Here is a 20,347-nt window from a genome sequence, read left to right on the forward strand (position 1 = left end):
GTTTGCAGAGCGTGCGGTTACAGTTACAAAACATATTTACTGTACATTTAATTTAATCATAAATCAAAATAAAATTATTTTGAGGCACTGTGAGCCAAATGTGCACCTATGTTTGTAAACAAAATTGGGCCCTACCGACGACAACAACAACAACAACAGTGTTCCAGGGACCCGTTTTCCTCCACAGACAGTTTGTTTATTTAGGTATTTTTCACTTCTCTCCCAAAAACAACACATTGCAGCATTAAACAAACTACAGCTTCAGCTAAGGTTTGGAGATGGGAGGTGCTCTGGACCTCTGTGAAGCCACTCTGACACGGCACGGTGATAATGATTAAGTATGAGGAGCCAATGAGGAGCCAGGCTGTATGTTGACAAACTGTTGATTAACCACCAGCGGCACTCGGCTCAAGTCAGTGCAGGGAAATCCTTCCAGAACGGCTTCTACTTCCCTTCCCAGTGACCTGTTCAGTAAAGAACTTTGAAAATAATTGTAAAGGATTTGACTCTCGAATTTCCATTTTCCACCAGGTTACCTCTAATTCTAAAAGTGAACTGATCAGTTAAATGATATTCGTGCCAACACTTTTGTTAACATATGTATGTAGGACCTCATTAGGTCCTTGGTAGTTAACGGTAATGTATGCTCCTTACAGAAACGTGTTATCCCTGACCCTTTCTTCCAGGACAACCTAATCAGAGCTAAATCTGGAAAATCTAGTAGTGTATACGCGTGCCGCTTACTCCAGGGCTGCTGGGTTCATCGAGCTGGCCTTGGTCAGCCAGTCCATCAGCGCCAAGGCCAGGGCAAGACAGATGCTAGCTAGCTTGAAATATGGAGCTGAAAAAAGCACTGTGTGGGGTTTTATTATAGCCGACTGTCAGCCCACTGATATAGGGCATGAAACAAATATGTCCCTAATGGATGGCCATTGGGTTTCTGTGATGGAGTGTCTGATTATCTGTGTCTCGTAAGGGTATAGTACACAGTAGAGGCTTTCCCATGAGTCATCTGTGGTCTTGTGGAATTCTATCTGTAATATATATCCATGGTTCATATTCCAGAGTATGGAATTACATTACAGTCCCGTTTATTTCTCCCTTTCAACATGTGTCATTGCCTTGTGGTCAATTCTGAGATCTAAGCTCAGTTTTCCAATACATTCTGATTGTTCAATATCACATACTGTACTTAACACATTGTTAAAAGCTTCAAACTTGTCAGTATAATGGGACACAGGGGCAAGTGAGCTAGTGCTGGTCTTTCTTATTTCATAAATTTTTTACTCATGAAAGCATTTTAAGTAACATAGCTTTACAGATGAATAGACAGATAAATGCCCATGATCAAAAGCTTTAAGAAACCCTATCATAACTAGATGACTGAACTTCAAAAAGATTAACTTCCACTTACAGGAAGTTACTCAAGATTTTGAATACCAAAAAGAAAACAACCAAACTGACCAAAACATCAAAAAAACACATCTAAAGATCTAACGCATGCCACTACAGGCCAGATAATCCACCGTGTATCACCCTCAAGCCCTTCAACGTGTATTGAACCTGTTTGAAGTCTGCAGTATGGACTTGTCTGGCTACTCCAAATAACACTATTTAGTGCGCTCGTCTTCAGAAGCGAGACAACGCCGTCTTTGATGGGATGATAAAGTCTAATAATAACAGCCTCAAAGGCAACATTGTTAGTGAGAACAAGATGCTGACAAGTTATAAAATGCTGACGCACGTCTGGCCCATTGAGCAATAAAACAGTCCATTTCCTTTCTCAATGACAGGATGGAATAACTAAGAACTAACGAGGCTGGTCAAAAAAGACACAGGCGGCCTCTGACAGCAGACGTCTTTGTCTCCGTCTGTCTGTCTATCCCACTTATCTGTCTCTCTTTCACTCCCATTCGTTCGTCCAGGTTGTCTGTCGTCCGGCTGTCCGTCCTGTGAGTTTGTCGCCCTGAATAGGCTACCTGTCCGTCCATCCGTCTCTCCCGCATCTATCGGCTTCACGTCCGTCTGTCCTAAAGGGTCCCCTCTGTAGTAAGTGTTGCAGAGCTGTCCTCCCCGGTCCATTCTGGGCGACAATGCAATGCTTACATGCCAAAACACTCACCGTGCCCAAAGCCCTCTGTATCCCCAAGACAACCTTTGTTATGTAATTTACTGCTGCTGCTGGTGGATCAGGATATATATAGAGAGAGGGGGGGGGTGACAGAGAGAAAGAGAGAGAGAAATAGAGAGAGCCAGAGAAAGAGGGAGAAGCCTAGAGCGAGAGAGAGGGAGAGAGAGGCCGTCCTTGCGTCGGCCCTGTCCTTCTCCGAACAGCTCCACAGCCAAAAGCTCCTCTCCTCCGTCAAGCTCTGTGTACTTTCTGTTCTTTCATCTCACTCTCTCTCTCTCTCATTCAGTGTCTCATGCTCACCAGCACAGAGTGGCATGACATCACTCACTACATCACAGGCTGCGTCCCACACCCACATGCACCCTTATCAGATCTAAGTGATGCGGGCGCTTCTGGCAGCGTGTGGTCCTCCTTCACTGTCCCTTGTTCTGTTTGTGTCCATGCTGTGGTGTTTGAAATGGGAAGTGATTCGATGAAGGGGGGGGGGGGGGGGGGAGAGACAGGGATGGCATTGGCAGGCCCTTTGTTAACTATACATTTTGGGGGAAGATATGAGGAAAAACTGTTAACGGTGCTCCTGGTTGAGAACACATTACTCACTGTCTGCATATGCCTTGTTATGTCTGTGCCAGTACTGTACAGCGGGGCAGGTCCATGGATCCTCTTACAACCTCTACGCAACTCTCTGACTCTAAACCCGATCTCCGATTGACCCCCACCCCTCGCATAATAATCAATAACTACACGCAAGCTTATCATGCAACGAAATAAGATTGGAGAGCGCGAGACTGTTTGGTCAACGATTACCGTCGCAATAAGCAGTTTAAAGTATTGTTTTAGTGAAGAGTTTGAAGGTGCAGATTTTGCTCCGAGTTGAACTGCAGAGTTTGTTGGAATGTGGGGTGGTTCGTATGAATCAGGTCACACAGGCAATGGCTCACTTTATCTAGGGCAGGACTTCAGCCACCACAGTGCACAGATGGCGGGGATGCCTCAGCTTATAGCAATGCTGCCCAGGACCCAAACACACACACACACCAACACACACACACACACACTCTCACACTCACACACACAGTGACACACACACACAATAACATACACACATCATATTTTCTGAAAAGCAATACGGGCATTGTGACTTTGACAATAACATGACACACTTCAGAGATTAATGTTAATGTATTGTCTTGTCGCGGTGGTCACGTGAGGTCATATGATCGCTTGTATTGATTACCGTTGACGTGCGCGGCAGGCGCGCCACTCACTGCGCACGGACAGCGCGGATGGAGGCGCACGCAGGACAGTAATAATAAACACGATCTGCTCCACTGCAGACCTCCCTATCCCATCCACAACAAAAACAATCCGCCATGCTTCATTCTAAAAACAAGTCGAATGGCAGAGACAACGTTCGGCATAGGGATCATTCGATTTAAAGTATTTGGCAGGCTTTGTTTAACAAGGCCACTGCGCGTCAGAACAAGCTCTTAGCTTTATTACAGGAAAGCAGTTTATTATAGCACAAATGAATCATTTGCAAGCAAATGCAGGCAATGGGTTTTTTTTTTTTTTACCTTTGAAGGGGAGAAAATATACGCTCGCCACGTAGAAAAGTTGCACCTCCTCGTTTTCCTCGTGGCAATGCCAATCCTAAAGCCCCTTTCGCATTCCTCTCGAGGCAGATCCAGATCCCCTCTCCAGCTCTAGACGCGGTGTGTTGACGCGCCAGCGCGCAGCGGAGGTACAGTATACCCAGACAGAGTTTTGAAGACCGAGCGCAGAACCACATACTGTACCTCCACTAGATCCATAACTGACAGGCGCCACGACCAACCAACACGGCGACCAGGCATAGCAACACTACGCTGATTGGCTCGGAGACGACACGAGTAACCAATCATCTTACTGTAGGCTCAGATTTTATTGAGATCTCTGCACATACATACCTGCCTATTGGGTTTTTATGAAAGAATGGTCCGCTATTATTACCCGAGCTCTTCAAAGACCAAAACATAAGAACTGTTCAACTGCATTGTCTGTTTTTCTTTTAACTTTTACTAGAAAAGAGGCGCAGTAAATATGCCTAGACGCCTACCAATCAAAATCCGGGCATCCGCGCATAGGTCCTTTTTATTGCACCAAAACATGTCTATTATTTCAACCCGCTATTTGGAAAACTTATTTAAACACTTAAAGTCAACAGCGCCATCTCCTGTCACAACATCACACATTCCTATCCATTTATAAATCCCGGCGGAGAGATTATTTGATGATATTGATGCTGAAACTAGAGTTCAGAAATAAAATGTAAAGTACATTTAAAAGCATCTGCTTGAAAACGAGACAGATTTTTGCTTCTGTATCAAGCAAATATGGCATGATTTAAGCGCCTGCGAAATAAAGGTGACAGGACACAAAATTAAAAGGCCTATTTTTTTTATTGATTACGGTAAAGTGGGCCTATGTGTGTATCAAATCACACTAAAGTGAAATCAAATAAGGCATCCCATTTGGTATGAAAAGCTCCCACGGATTGGTTCAATCACTCAAAATCACCACATTACAACATATCCAAACAACAATAAACAGATATTCATTTGACCATGCAAAAACATGAAACCATGAATAAAAACATTAAAAACACCCAATAATATTGTAAAAAATAAACAGCAATACTGTTTTGACTTTGAAATACCTCACAACTTACAGTCCTTTCAAATCAATACTACATTCATTCTGTGTCATTCTCATTAAATATTTATGTACATGGATTAGCATCAGTAGCGTGATAGTAATAGTTTTGAGACATTCCAACTGTGAGGGTCTGGTAAGTTTCAAGTTAGAGATCAAGGCTAAGACCACTTTATCAAAAGTGAAAAAAACAAAAAACACAAGTGGTTCTATCTCTGTGCATCAACAACGTAAAGGATGCAATACAAGAAAAAAACTGTTTAGTTGATTTACAATATCAGTTTCTCGCGAAATAAGAAAGAAACACAAAATACTATGTAGACCCTCCACCACATAATAGGTATATTAGTTGAATGCCTCAGTCTTTGCATTGGATTCAGAATTTTTTTTGAAGGATTTATGTGAACAACATATAGAATAACAGCAAAATCACAGTTTAGAGGATAGCTCTCTTAACAAAATATACAAGAAAACTGAATATTTCACCACATACCACATACAGTACTGTACCGATTAAATCCATTTGACTGTGACTGACCGTAATGGGGGGGGGGGGGGGGGGTATGGGGTATGACTACTGGCAGGTTTCTGGCTGCTTACCTGGGGTGCATAAGATTGTTTGGATTTCTGTTCTTTAAAAATGTTTAACAGAAAAGGCCTGTTACATTCATTCAACAAAACATCAATGTACTTCACATGTTGCTTGGCTGCAGTTATAATATTCATATATGTCTGTCATTGTAATTTTCATAGCTCTGCTGGTGTTCCGACTGTGCTAAACGTCTACTGTATGTGGGCACCTCAGTTGTAGCCCCAAAAAAAAAAAATGAGTCATGTATTACACATTACTTCTCTTAACAGTACTTTTGGCGTTGCACCCTGCAACCTCTGCAATGCATTGGGGCTCAACAGACTGGGAGGTGGAGGTATGTTGAAGGTGACACTGCAGACAGTAGTGTCTTTAGGGTGTCTCTCCTCTCCTCTTTCAGCCGTGCACACTTTAAACTCCAGCAACGTGACGGCAAACAGGAACCAGGCAAGGAGATACACAACAGCTGGGGAAGATTTATGATGAGGAACTAACCACGCTTACATTACTTCCTTAGAGGAAAATGCAATACTACTTGCACTTGTGATACTACTTGTGCTTGTAATACTACTTGTACTTGTAATACTACTTGTACCTGTAATACTATTTGTACTTGTGATACTACTTGTGCTACTTGGAACAACGCTGCTACCGATGCACCAACACTCACCTCTGAGGCTATGATCCAACCAGGGGAGATGAGGTGTTGGCAGGTGAGTCTGCTGTACATGGAGACTATATGATTCAAAACACTGAGAAATGTTTTCCCCGGAGCTGGTCCGAGTTTTCCAGGAAAACAACAACACTGGGTGTGGGTGTAGGACACGGTCATTGGGGTTAACACCCCCCCCCCCCCAAGTGATTGGAAAACACAGCCTGAAAATACCCCAAGTGGAATGCAGGCAGTAAAGTGGACACAGGGCCATTTTGGCAGGTCAGTCGGTCTCTGAATGATCGGCGGGGAGGGAGCATACTTTGGCAGGTCACTGGGGTTTAGAAATGCCTTTCTTCTCTATGAAGTCTTTAAGCTTGGTGGGAAAATCTGTCATAACCCCTGTGGCTCCCAGGTCAAACGCCCTCTGGTAGTCGTCCTCGTCGTTCAGCACCCACACGTACACCTGTAGGCAGAGACACAGACTGTGAGGAGGCCGGGTGGCGTGTAGCCTTTTTACAACGCATCCGCGTTTCCGGCGCTCTGATTGGCCAGGTCATGTGACATGTGCGCCCAATAGCGTGTTTGCCCATTTCCGCGTCGAAACAGCCTGCAAACTACCTGGCGTTCTATCGCCCTGCTCTAAGACAAACTCTAACTGTAACTGAAGGAGGCAGGGTGCTGGAGGACTGGTCTGTATCATGTAACTGAAGGAGGCAGGGTGCTGGAGGACTGGTCTGTATCATGTAACTGAAGGAGGCAGGGTGCTGGAGGACTGGTCTGTATCATGTAACTGAAGGAGGCAGGGTGCTGGAGGACTGGTCTGTATCATGTAACTGAAGGAGGCCGGGTGCTGGAGGACTGGTCTGTATCATGTAACTGTGAGGAGGCAGGGTGCTGGAGGACTGGTCTGTATCATGTAACTGTGAGGAGGCAGGGTGCTGGAGGACTGGTCTGTATCATGTAACTGTGAGGAGGCCGGGTGCTGGAGGACTGGTCTGTATCATGTAACTGAAGGAGGCAGGGTGCTGGAGGACTGGTCTGTATCATGTAACTGTGAGGAGGCAGGGTGCTGGAGGACTGGTCTGTATCATGTAACTGTGAGGAGGCAGGGTGCTGGAGGACTGGTCTGTATCATGTAACTGAAGGAGGCAGGGTGCTGGAGGACTGGTCTGTATCATGTAACTGAAGGAGGCAGGGTGCTGGAGGACTGGTCTGTATCATGTAACTGAAGGAGGCAGGGTGCTGGAGGACTGGTCTGTATCATGTAACTGAAGGAGGCAGGGTGCTGGAGGACTGGTCTGTATCATGTAACTGAAGGAGGCCGGGTGCTGGAGGACTGGTCTGTATCATGTAACTGTGAGGAGGCAGGGTGCTGGAGGACTGGTCTGTATCATGTAACTGAAGGAGGCAGGGTGCTGGAGGACTGGTCTGTATCATGTAACTGAAGGAGGCAGGGTGCTGGAGGACTGGTCTGTATCATGTAACTGAAGGAGGCAGGGTGCTGGAGGACTGGTCTGTATCATGTAACTGTGAGGAGGCCGGGTGCTGGAGGACTGGTCTGTATCATGTAACTGTGAGGAGGCAGGGTGCTGGAGGACTGGTCTGTATCATGTAACTGTGAGGAGGCCGGGTGCTGGAGGACTGGTCTGTATCATGTAACTGTGAGGAGGCCGGGTGCTGGAGGACTGGTCTGTATCATGTAACTGTGAGGAGGCCGGGTGCTGGAGGACTGGTCTGTATCATGTAACTGAAGGAGCACGCAGGTGCTGCTGAAGGCTTTGAGATCAGCACACGGAAGGAAACAAACTTCAGGTGAACCCTTTCACTACCACACTACAGAAGGTTAACCCTTTCACTACAGAAGGTGAACCCTTTCACCACCACACTACAGAAGGTTAACCCGTTCACTACCGCACTACAGAATGTTAACCCTTTCACTACCACACTACAGAAGGTTAATAACCCTTTCACTACCACACAAACTTGGCTTGGGGGGCGTCACCCATAAATAATATGCTGATAAATAATAATAATAACAATAAACTTTATTTGTATAGCACCTTTCATACAAGAATTGAAGCCCAAAGTGCTTCACAGCAGTGATGTTGACACAAAATAGACATAGGCATGAAATGTGCATAAAATGTGCATAATTATAGACAGGCATAAAATGAGCAGATTGATATTAAAAGCGCCTGGAAATGTTGTAATAGATTTCTGTCATTGAACATTTTAAATAAAGATTGTAATAGATTTCTTATTGATTATGATAGACTAAAATCTATAAAATACTATTAGCAGGTTTCTGACAAGAGTGAATAGATGGGCGACCACAATGGATCACAACGAGAAACCATAGTAATGACTATGGTAAATAAACAATTTACACAAAACTAAACTACATTTCCAGACAAACAATAGTATAAGACACATATATCATAGTAATATTATACATTTCATAGAAAAGGCCTATAATCAATCTCCTCATTTAAACCAGGATATACCATACTGCATCAAGTTTAAAAATCCAAAAGGTTTCCCTTCTGAAGGAGTCTGCGTAAACGATGGGCGCCTTCAGGAATGCTGAACAATATGTGGAAGTCCCCCCCCCCCCCCCCCCCCGGCCAGCATCAACACCACTAGCACTAAAATTGGACCAGAGCCGTTGTGTTCTTCCTACCCTGCCATTGAGCCCATAATGCTGCAGAGTGACAGAGGGCAACCTCTCTCTCAGAGCCGTCAACATTCCACACAAGGAGCCTCAGAAAAGTGCGTATCATCCGGTCCCAACGCCACGTCCAATCAACAACCGCTCGCTCCGACTAATCAAGAGAGATCTATCGCCACGAGGAGGCGGTGGAGACGGATTGGACACATCAGGCAAAGACAACAGGATGACGTCACAAGAGCCGCCCTACACTGGACACCAGAAGGAAGGCTGTACAGAGAGGAAGACCCAAAGAAACCTGCCGTTGAACAGTGGAGACTGAGAGACCTGGAGCAGACCCTAAAGAGACAGGAGTGGAGATCTTTTTATTGCTGCCTTACATGGCAGTAGGCATAAAGGGCAGTCAGTGAGTGAGTAAGACACTTCTTAAAGGCCCCATGAAATCAAAATAGACGTTTATGTTCTCACATTATGTTTTGCCCTGATTGTCACTTATACGCCAGTATCTGTCGCAACAATGACAGAAAAGTAGTTTTGTAGGTATTCTTAATGGTATTTTAGAGTTAGTTATTTCCTGGATTTCTATAACTTTTTTTTAATGTCGATGAGTCATCCTGCACATGGGGGCGTATACTAATTTAGCATCCAATGAAATGCTTTCTAGAATGACATTTACAGCACATTGTAACTAAGCTAGCACCACTGTAGATGTAACGGGGAAGCCCGTGGGTATGTCCACAGTCACGGAAACAGGTGTGTTGACGAAGGTAAGTTAAACTCACTTCCTCATAACAGGGTTAACAGACGTGGGGCGGCTACGTGGCGTAGTGGGCAAGACGCTCGCCACGAATGACGGAGACGCTGGGCTTGCCTGTTCGAGCCCAGCGCTCCACATTGCTTTCAGTTTAGCTGGTCGTTCATACTAATACACATTGGCCGTATTAGGGGGTGGGAAACTGATGGGTGGGGATCGGGCGTTGTGGACAGCGACTCCTACAGGTCGGTTGGTGCGCCTGCGCAGTAGAATCAGGAAGTGTCGGGGGCAGCGTGAGCCTCCCACGCGTTACTCCTCGCCACTGAGAGATCGAGCTGCGCAGGTGAAAAGATGCGACTGCTGTTACCTCAAGTACCGGAGGGGACTTGTGCTATGTATGACTTAGTCCACATTGCAGCCGGCTTGTGGGAGGCAAGAAACAGCGTTCGTGACAGGGGAGGGTTGAATTGGATGATACGAAATTGGGATGGGAGAAAGATCAGAAAATGGGAGAAAAAGTGGAAAAAAAAAAAAAAAAAAAAAACAGGGTTAACAGACGCATAGGTACGGTAGTTAGGAGTGAATTCACTTCTTAGTGCAGCGGCCTGTGTCGTCGCCCGCGGCGCGGGAGCCCCCCGTTCGACTCCCCCTCGGGACATTCTCATTTAACATCAAACACAACGCAGACCCAGTATGATCCGTCACAGTGGTGCCCAGTGACCCGGATGTCCTGAGGGGCGTGAGTTTAGGGAGGTGAGTGTAACGGGGAAGCCCGTGGGTATGTCCACAGTCACGGAAACAGGTGTGTTGACGAGTGACTGTGGCAGTGCGGGCTGGTAAGTTAAACTCACTTCCTCATAACAGGGTTAACAGACGCATAGGTACGGTAGTTAGGAGTGAATTCACTTCTTAGTGCAGCGGCCTGTGTCGTCGCCCGCGGCGCGGGAGCCCCCTGTTCGACTCCCCCTCGGGACATTCTCATTTAACATCAAACACAACGCAGACCCAGTATGATCGGTCACATAGACGCCAATCAATATCCACGACAAGTCCCTCTTCCTGTTTTTACAGGTGACGCATAAATATGTGGAATCGCATCAAATAGCCGTTTCTTGGGGACTTTAAAGGGCAACATTGCATAATGTTATCCCTATGGTCTAGATCTAGAACAATACGGTCAATAATAATGAACTTGAGCAAAACCCTTCAAAATCCAGAAACCATTTCAGTGGATCTTAAATCAGTCTCATATTCACTGTCTTACCACTGTCTTACTACTTACTACTGTTTTACCACCGTCTGTGGAGCAGTTCCAGACTTTATACTTGATGACATCACAAGCTTGAGGTGTAGGTGTCTGGCTTTGCGAGGGTTCATGTTCACAAGTATTGATTATACTATCATCCTAGTCCACAGAAATAACATGTAGGAGGTACAGTGGCGAGGTCTCACCTGTATTCCCCTGGCTGTCAGGTGGTCAAACAGAGTCTTTCTCATCAGTAGTCTGAGAGAGAGAGAGAATGAGAACGAGAGAACGAGAGAGAGAGAGAGAGAGAGAGAGAGAGAGAGAGAGAGAGAGATACATTCTTTATTGTCTGTTACCTATGGTGATGACTCAGTGGGAGTCTAGAATAATACTATGGGGTTTCTTATCTTCCAATAGAAGGTTTCAATTTGATAACATAAACATTCTACATGGACTACATGTGCATTCCTGTCAGCTAATCTGAGATTAGAAAACACTGCAATGGGGAATAAACATCTAAGATGTTATCTGGCAACACAATCCCACTGGAATCGTCTACACCAGTGGTTCCCAACCTTTTTCCCTCCAGGGACCCCCAAACATCTCTGATGAAATTCGCGGACCCCCTCCTAATAAGATACCATAAAATACGTTTTTTTTTTCATTTTAATAACAAACTGCTTATACACAGGCATATGCATCACAATTAGACCCACTATGCTTCTTTGACTTGTGCCTTCAATCAACAAATCTCATCTTGCACCATATGCATTTCAAAATGTTTGGCCAATATTCAAATGCTGTATTCATCCTCTCAAATCAGGCCCTAATGGTGAACGGTTTGCATTTATGGAACAAATCAATGCAACAAATTAAACTAAATATGAGACAGGAAATTCCAATCAGTAGCAGAGAGAATCTGTCCTAGCTGGGTTTAATACCTTTTTTTTGTCATTTTAATAACAAACTGCTTATACACAGGCATATGCATCACAATTAGACCCACTATGCTTCTTTAACTTGTGCCTTCAATCAACAAATCTCATCTTGCACCATATGCATTTCAAAATGTTTGGCCAATATTCAAATCCTGTATTCATCCTCTCAAATCAGTCCCTAATGGTGAACGGTTTGCATTTATGGAACAAATCAATGCAACAAATTAAACTAAATATGAGACAGGAAATTCCAATCAGTAGCAGAGAGAATCTGTCCTAGCTGGGTTTAATACCTTTTTTTTGTCATTTTAATAACAAACTGCTTATACACAGGCATATGCATCATAATTAGACCCACTATGCTTCTTTGACTTGTGCCTTCAATCAACAAATCTAATCTTGCACCATATGTATTTCAAAATTTTGGCCAATATTCAAATCCTGTATTCATCCTCTCAAATCAGGCCCTAATGGTGAACGGTTTGCATTTATGTTGAATGAAGTAAGAATCCACTGCAGTAAAAATATCCTCACCTCGAGTGGTGGTAGTAAGGTTGACTGACATGAGAATGTCCTGCTTCAGATCCTCATTTTCGATATATTGCACATAAACGATGAGCACAGCCTCGTCTGCGACAGTTGTAGTTTCATCAAGTTGTATGGCAAATGGACCCTTTCTAAGCTTTTCTGACAGCTGCTGCTCGCAATCACTTGACATCTTATCAATTCGGTCTTTCACTACATTGTTCGAGAGTGGTACTGATTTTAGTTTATCCGCCACCTGTGGGCCGCACAGTTTCTAAACCATTTTGATGCAGGCTGGTTTGATGAGCTGCTCGCCAATATTGTGCGGTTTCTTTGCTTTTGCAATTAAAAGCGAACACTCAAAGGAGGCTTCGGTAGCCTTCTGTAAATCACTGCCACCCCTGCTCCACGCTACTCTAACATCAACAGGCTTGTTCACCTTGAGAGACTGTTCTTTCCTCCGAAAAAAGTCCGGATCCTTCCCAACGGTTTCTGGGTGCTTAGACGCCTGATGTCTCTTCAGCTTGCTGGGCTTCAGGCTCGAGTTTGCCAACTTTTCTCCACAAATCACACACTCAGGTCGTTTGTCTGGTCCCTCAGTGAAGCCCATGGTGATGTAATTTTCGCGATTGCTGTAGGTCCTAACTCTTTTTGCAGATGAGCTGCCGTCATCTCCTTTTCGTTTGTCACACATTTTCGCCTCTGGCGGCTGACTGCAGACGAGCCGAGAAAGTTAACTAGCGTGCTAGGCTAGCTACAGAAAGTGATACAGTCAACTGATTCGCGTTTTAGCGGCTACCCGGTAGCCTACTGTTAACGTTCAAAAATCATGTCTAGATGTTTATTTATTTATCTTTATTTTTTATTGTAGTGGAGAGACTATTCATGCTTCTGATGATAAAAATATGCTAATTAAATATTTCTCTGAAAGAAAAAAAAAAAAAAAAAAAAAGACCTCAAATCATCTGTGGTCTGGCGGACCCCCTGCGCCCCCTGGCGGACCCCAGGTTGGGAATCACTGGTCTACACAGTGCTCAGTGTATCACATGTCGTCAGAGGAGGCACAGAATTCAGAATGGTCATGATACTGTATATACCCTGTAACAGAGACCGTGGTCATGATACTGTATACCCTGTAACAGAGACAGAGACCATGATACTGTATATACCCTGTAACAGAGACCATGATACTGTATATACCCTGTAACAGAGACCATGATACTGTATATACCCTGTAACAGAGACCGTGGTCATGATACTGTATATACCCTGTAACAGAGACAGAGACCATGATACTGTATATACCCTGTAACAGAGACCATGATACTGTATATACCCTGTAACAGAGACCGTGGTCATGATACTGTATATACCCTGTAACAGAGACAGAGACCATGATACTGTATATACCCTGTAACAGAGACAGATACTGTGGTCATGATACTGTATATACCCTGTAACAGAGACAGAGACCATGATACTGTATATACCCTGTAACAGAGACAAAGACCATGATACTGTATATACCCTGTAACAGAGACCGTGGTCATGATACTGTATATACCCTGTAACAGAGACAGAGACCATGATACTGTATATACCCTGTAACAGAGACAGAGACCATGATACTGTATATACCCTGTAACAGAGACCGTGGTCATGATACTGTATATACCCTGTAACAGAGACAGAGACCATGATACTGTATATACCCTGTAACAGAGACCGTGGTCATGATACTGTATATACCCTGTAACAGAGACAGAGACCGTGGTCATGATTAGGGATGCCCCGATCACGTTTTTTGACACCGATCACCGATCGTCTTGAGCCATATCGGCCGATACCGATCGTTTAAAAAAATAAAAATAAAAAAGAATTTTATATAACTTTTTTTTAAAAATAAAATATATATATTATATAATTAGACTTGTACTTGTAGTTGTATTATCTGCGAGACATCGCCACCACGCAACAAGTCAAAATGCTCGCTATCTGCAAACAGCTCCACTGTCTGTGTGTACTCGAGTAGCCTCCAGCTACGGCCAGGATTCTCCGGCACTGCAGCTGGACCCTATTGGTATAAATCACATTCAGCATGCCCTCAGCTCGAATACGCATCGAATCAATGTTATAAGACATTGATATCAGGAGCTATCTGTAGCTACTGCTAGCCGGCTAGATAACGTTAAGACAACGCCTCAGTGAACTATTTAGTTTAGAGCTAACGTGAGCCAACGTGAGCTACCGAGTCAACGGAGGTAACTTATCATGCACTCGACTATTTCTGGAGCATTTGTTGATATCAGCAGCTATCAGTAGCTAGCCAGCTAGATAACGTTAGACAATGCCTCATGTAGTCACTGGGTCATTTAGTTTAAACAGTAACGTTAGCTCGGTAGGTAGCCAACGTTAGCTCACGTCGCATGCACCAGACTATAGCAGACTGCAAGGCATAGGAGCCTGTTGTTTACACAAGTGCGGGAAGGGCTGGGGAGGAGGAGGGGCCGTACGCTGCACGCAGCTCTGTGTGTCTGAGAGAGAAGTCAGCAGTGAGATCTCCGCTAAGAATTGGAACATGTTTTTCGATCGGTTTTGACGATCTGCGAAAATAAAGCATTATCACCGATCACCGATCTCATATTTATACTGAATATCGGCCGATACCGATCGCTGGCCGATCGATCGGGGCATCCCTAGTCATGATACTGTATATACCCTGTAACAGAGACAGAGACCATGGTCATGATACTGTATATACCCTGTAACAGAGACAGAGCTAAAATTGAACCCTGGCACTGAAGAACCGTATCCAGAGATGCACTTATTACTTTTAATAACTAATTTAGCATGAAAAAAAAATTAAAATACTTGTGAAGTCTCTTGAGCCTCTCTGTGTTGGCCTTAAAGGACCATACAGTGTACATTTTGATGTGTGTTTTAGCTGATATCATCTTATCTTACTAAACACCATTCAAACCGCCATTGATGTTGAAAAGGGATGGAAAACATTCCATGAGCCTTGAAAGTTGCTCTGCATATGTAACCCAGCCTTCTGAAAACCACTGTACTGTTTTATTTTCACTACACTCCACTAGAACCACCACACGGCAAACTTCCTCATTCAGTTGGGTGAGCTTGTTATTAACTCCTGGTTGCAGCGTGAATCCTAATAACTCGTAGTAGAGTAATACAGTAACATTAGCAAACATAGATGACACAGTAATTTTCACAAGGGTAAATTACCCTTACAAATGATACAGTTCAAATTTCATGGAGCATATTTTCATCCCTTTTCAACATCAATGGCAGTGTGAAAGGTAGGCTGAGATCTACCAAAACACTGCGACTGGTAGACAGAGAGAGATAGAGAGAGAGAGAGAGAGAGAGAGAGAGAGAGAGAGGGAGGGAGGGGGTGAGAGAGAGAGAGAGAGAGAAAGGTAGAGAAAAACAAAGGTAAACAGTGAGCCCTCCCTTCCTCCCTCTCTCTTCCTTTTTTTCTTTCTATCACTCTCCCGTTCGGAGGTGTGTGTCGCGCGGACTTCCGTGCGGCAGGTCCCCCCCCCCCAGTGCTCGTGAATGCTCTCTATCTCTCTCTCTCTCTCTCTCTCCCTCCAGACTAGTGCATGCAGAGAATGAGGAAGTGGTTTTCACTCGCTGTGTACAGTCAGTCTATGTAGATTGTGGGCGGGCATTAGCTACAACCACAGAGCCAATCACATCACTGTCTGCTACCCAGAGCCTGAGTAACGTCATTCAGGCCTTCAAATCAGGATGGCCTAATTTACTGGAGAAGGAAATGATCTGAGCTGAATCAGAGCAATCCGCCAATATGGTATTTAGACACTAAAACACATTGATACGAACTCCTATTACTATAATACAATGCTAGAGACTGAAAAATGACATTTATAGTACATGTCCCCTTTAAGTCTGCGGTAGTGTTTGCTACCAGTCAGTTCACTAGTAGGCACTCTGGCAGGCTCACATTGTCAATCAGTCTGTTCTATTCTTAAAACTGAAATCAAATTGGCTGGTGGTGACATCTTGAAACCATTGGCCACTGTAGCTGCTACTACGAGAGAAAACAACGTCTGTCATATGAAGTGAATGAAGGCTGATGAGATGAGAGTACAGTATGCATAGCTTCTATCCCCAGGCCATCAGGATGATCAATGACTCTATGGAACACTAACCCATCCATCTACATTCACTGCACGCACATCCACAAACATGCACACACATTCACTTTTAACACTACACCATGGCTGCGTCCAGATTCTCCCCTTGGTCCTACGGCTTGGCCCTGCGGCTTGGCCCTACCCCTCGTCTTGGAGTGCCCTTGATGGGAGTCACCCTTCAGAGCGGAGCCACAAGGGGTGAATTGCACTACGAAATGGGACAGCACTAAGCACTCAGTTGCCGACAGCGTAATGATGAAACACACCCACACGCTGACTGTTTACATTACTTACAGGCAGCTTACATCAGAAGGACCATGAAGCTTGCTCTGCATACCATGTAAATTATAACGAATGTCTTCAGTGTTTATGCTTGTATATAAAAAGGTTTTTGGTATCAAACTCTTGACATTTTGTGTTGTTATTTTGTAGCACAAGTTTAATCAAATGTTAGTCAGGTTCTTTATATTAATACAGTATGTCAGTCAAATAGAAAATTAATGGGTGAGACTATAATAAAGCATATACAGTAGTACTACATGGCATTATAGCGTACTACATGATACAACAGAATATGACCATGGTAGTACAGGGTACAACATGGTATTGCAGGTTAACACATCCCACGGCGGAAACGGCTTACGACGTGTTTCAAGTTCATGCGAATTCTGCCAATCCACGGCGTACAACGTTATTGAGATCATATTTAATTTTTTCGCCATGTTATTCATAATTCCCTCACGGAGCCTGGTCTGATGCAGTGGGAGCATGCACAACTCTGCAACGCTTCAATACTGCCGCCTGGTGGATGATCGGTGAGTTGCAACCGGAAGTGGATCTCTGGAGATCTCCGGTGCATCTGCCAAATTCATCCGGCACTCGCATATTGTTGCGGGACTGTATACACACGTCCGTGTGTAGCGATCGCTGCCATAACGCAATAATCTATACGATTTGGCCGTTTATTATGATTATACAAACCGGAAATGGATTTAGGAGATCGCCGTCAAATAAGTGGGATCTTTTTCCTCCAGTCTCATCGTCGAACGGTAAGAGGACGCTGACGTCATTTTCAGCGCGTTTGTTTATTATTATCCATGCAAACTGCTCTGATCAATATATCACCCATACTACATAAAGCATTTACTGACGATCACGGAATTATAAACGACCCCCCCCCCCTGTTCATCCGCGCATAAGTCATAACGTTTAGGATCATGTACAGTTGAACATTTTTATATAGCGTGTATCGCCAACAAACGGCATTTGATAATCTATATATGCGTTTATGCCTATATCTCACGTTCTAGGAATTACTGCAGAAAACGATAAAAACATATTTATATTCTAGACGGTATTTTCGTATGAATCTATGAATGAAAAAGTAAAACGTTCCTACATCCTGAACGATAGATAATCGATGTTGAATGGGCCATAGTAATGTCAATTTAGCAATACAATTAAAAAAGTTATAGACCTGCAAAGAAGGTGAACATCTCCATAGGCTTAGAGTGCTGGCAGAAAGTGGTATAAGATGCTCAAATTGTGTGGCAGGGAATGTGTTAATACAGAGTACTGCAGTGTATTACATGGTACTGGTACAAAAAAAAATATCTAACCCTGACTAACCTTACTGTCATGCACTTGTCCTAATAAACTAACCTACACTGTAACACGCAACACTTTGATGAAAATCTTTACTCAGCTGATAGAGTTGTACCCTTCTTGCTGTCTTGTCGTACAGAACTTGTAAGTCGCTTTGGATAAAAGCGTCAGCTAAATGACTAAATGTAAATGTACTGGTAGTGGTAGTACATATTAACTTTTTACTTCTAGGTTCTCTTGATATAAATTCTAGTAATTCACATGTATATGTAAAGAGAATACAAATCCACTGCAAATATTAACAATTGTAGATTTTTTTTTTAATTTATTGGGTACAGTACCCACACTATTGTTCTGGCATTTTGTCAACCATGAGTTGAAACGGGGCCAAGAAGCGATCTGTTTTCCTCCCACTCAAATGTATATACTCTCTTTTAGAAACTCTGTCTCTTAAACAGTACTGTAAATGTGTATATCTTGTATGTCATAAATATCTGGATGTAACAGTACTGTTTATCTGTATGTCATAAATGTTATGATGAATTGAAAATGGGGGACCCTGATGTAAACAAGATGAGTCTTTCTCTGGTCTGCATCCCAATTGTGTGTATTGAGCCGTACTGTATTGTACCCATTCTGCAATTTGTTAATAAAATGTCCAATCAATCCCATAGGCAAAGCGAGACGCTTCGCCAGTAATCATATAACTAGGGTTATAGGATAACCACAAATTCACGATTTTTTATTGGCTTCTCATGACAAACCAATTACATAATCCAACATATGTGTAAAAAACTAACATATTCCAGTTGACTGTATATTTCTTTAATGATTCGTTAGGACGAAATCAATACTTCCATTTGTCTAAATTACTGGTACCGCTCCGCCATTTTCTTTTTCTTTAGTTTTGCCAAAGGTTTGCAGTGCATTCTGGGAAATACCATCTCTCCCTTCTCTCCGAGCCTGCATCTCGGCACACTTCCTCTGAAGCCATATTTGGAGGTCTGGAACGTCACTACCCCTTGATCCAAAGAGAAATGGGACAGCCCTACACTTCGTGGGAATGTGCAAAACGGAGCCATAGGGCCAAGCCATAGCGTGAAGGGAAGAATTGGGACACAGCACATATGTATCTATTTATTACTAAAATATTTGCACTACATCTCTACCTCATTTTTGCATTTTGTACTTTAGTTTGTATATTGTATATTTAGTGTTCGATCCTTGTTCTTTTTTTACTGTATGAAGCACAATCTCAGGGGGCTCATACAGAACCAAGCATTTCACTGTAATGTACATGTACCTTATATGTGACAAATAAAACAACACTTGAACTTGAAGTCACCTGTCTGCCAGCCACGCCATGACTCGCTCACTCTTGGTCATCCTGCCAGGACCCTTCAGTCTGTGGAGCCGCACAGGAAAGGGTTAACGGTGACATCATTGCACATCATCTCACACACATACGAAAACTCTTAAACAGTTTTTCACACATTCATTTAGTTTGAAAGCTATCAAGATTAAATTAGTTTAAGTATGGCCACCAGTGAAGTCATCAGGGACATTTAGTCCTTGTGTGGTGTTAATTAATTATGGATGGGCATACAGCACATCCAGGCCTTTTATAAGGAACTGGGTGTACGTGAAAATGATTTTAAATTGACTGAAGTAACTACTGAAGAGGTTATGAAAAAGCTCAGTATGCTGCAGCCAACAAAAGCCACAGGCCATGACAATATTCCCACCAGATTTCTCAGAGACTCTGCTTCCATCATAGCTCCCATTGTAGCCCATATCACCAACCTCTCCATCAACCAGGGTCACATCCCGCAAGAACTCAAGCTTGCTAGGGTAACCCCTCTATTTAAAAAAGGAAACAAACTAGATCCAGGTAACTACCGCCCCGTTTCTATCCTTTGTTCCATATCAAAGGTAATTGAGAGGCTGGTATATGAGCAGATAGACAACTACCTGACTGAACATAGACTATTGTACCAGTTCCAATCAGGTTTCAGAAAATCACACTCCACTGACACCTGTTTACTGTACCTGACAGATTATATAAAACGGGAGATGGACAAGGGGAACTACTGCGGGATGGTAATGTTGGACCTGCAAAAGGCGTTTGACACGGTCAACCACTCCATCCTACTAGAAAAATTGAGAGCGATAGGCTTTGATAGCAAGTCAGCCAAATGGGTCAAGTCCTACCTGGAGGGAAGAGAACAGGTGGTAGACATCAATGGCACCTTGTCCTCGTCCCTTCCAGTGACATGTGGGGTCCCCCAAGGAAGCATTTTGGGACCTCAACTGTTTTTAATATATATTAATGACATGAAATCGGCATGCGATTGCAACCTG

The 20,347-nt window shown here is 43.7% G+C and overlaps 2 protein-coding genes across 2 annotated transcripts in view; both read right to left on the reverse strand.

Annotated features, from left to right (window-relative positions):
• Positions 1-3,881, reverse strand: part of ypel2b (yippee-like 2b) — a 29,578-nt gene extending 25,697 nt beyond the window's left edge. The window contains exon 1 of the mRNA XM_084318219.1: positions 3,709-3,881. The gene's annotated coding sequence lies outside the window, so the exon portion shown is untranslated. The remainder of the gene's footprint in view (positions 1-3,708) is intronic.
• A 714-nt stretch (positions 3,882-4,595) lies between these two features.
• The window catches only part of gdpd1 (glycerophosphodiester phosphodiesterase domain containing 1), a 37,342-nt gene continuing 21,590 nt past the window's right edge, over positions 4,596-20,347 (reverse strand). Inside the window, exons 9-11 of the mRNA XM_084325668.1 lie at positions 19,332-19,391; positions 10,944-10,995; positions 4,596-6,532 (exon numbers count right to left, since the gene is read on the reverse strand). Of these exons, the coding sequence (XP_084181794.1) occupies positions 6,398-6,532; positions 10,944-10,995; positions 19,332-19,391 (247 nt within the window). The 3' untranslated portion in view covers positions 4,596-6,397. The remainder of the gene's footprint in view (positions 6,533-10,943; positions 10,996-19,331; positions 19,392-20,347) is intronic.

The sequence above is a fragment of the Notolepis coatsorum genome, assembly GCF_963971535.1.
Source record: "Notolepis coatsorum genome assembly, chromosome: 1".
Classification (NCBI taxonomy): Eukaryota; Metazoa; Chordata; class Actinopteri; order Aulopiformes; family Paralepididae; genus Notolepis; species Notolepis coatsorum.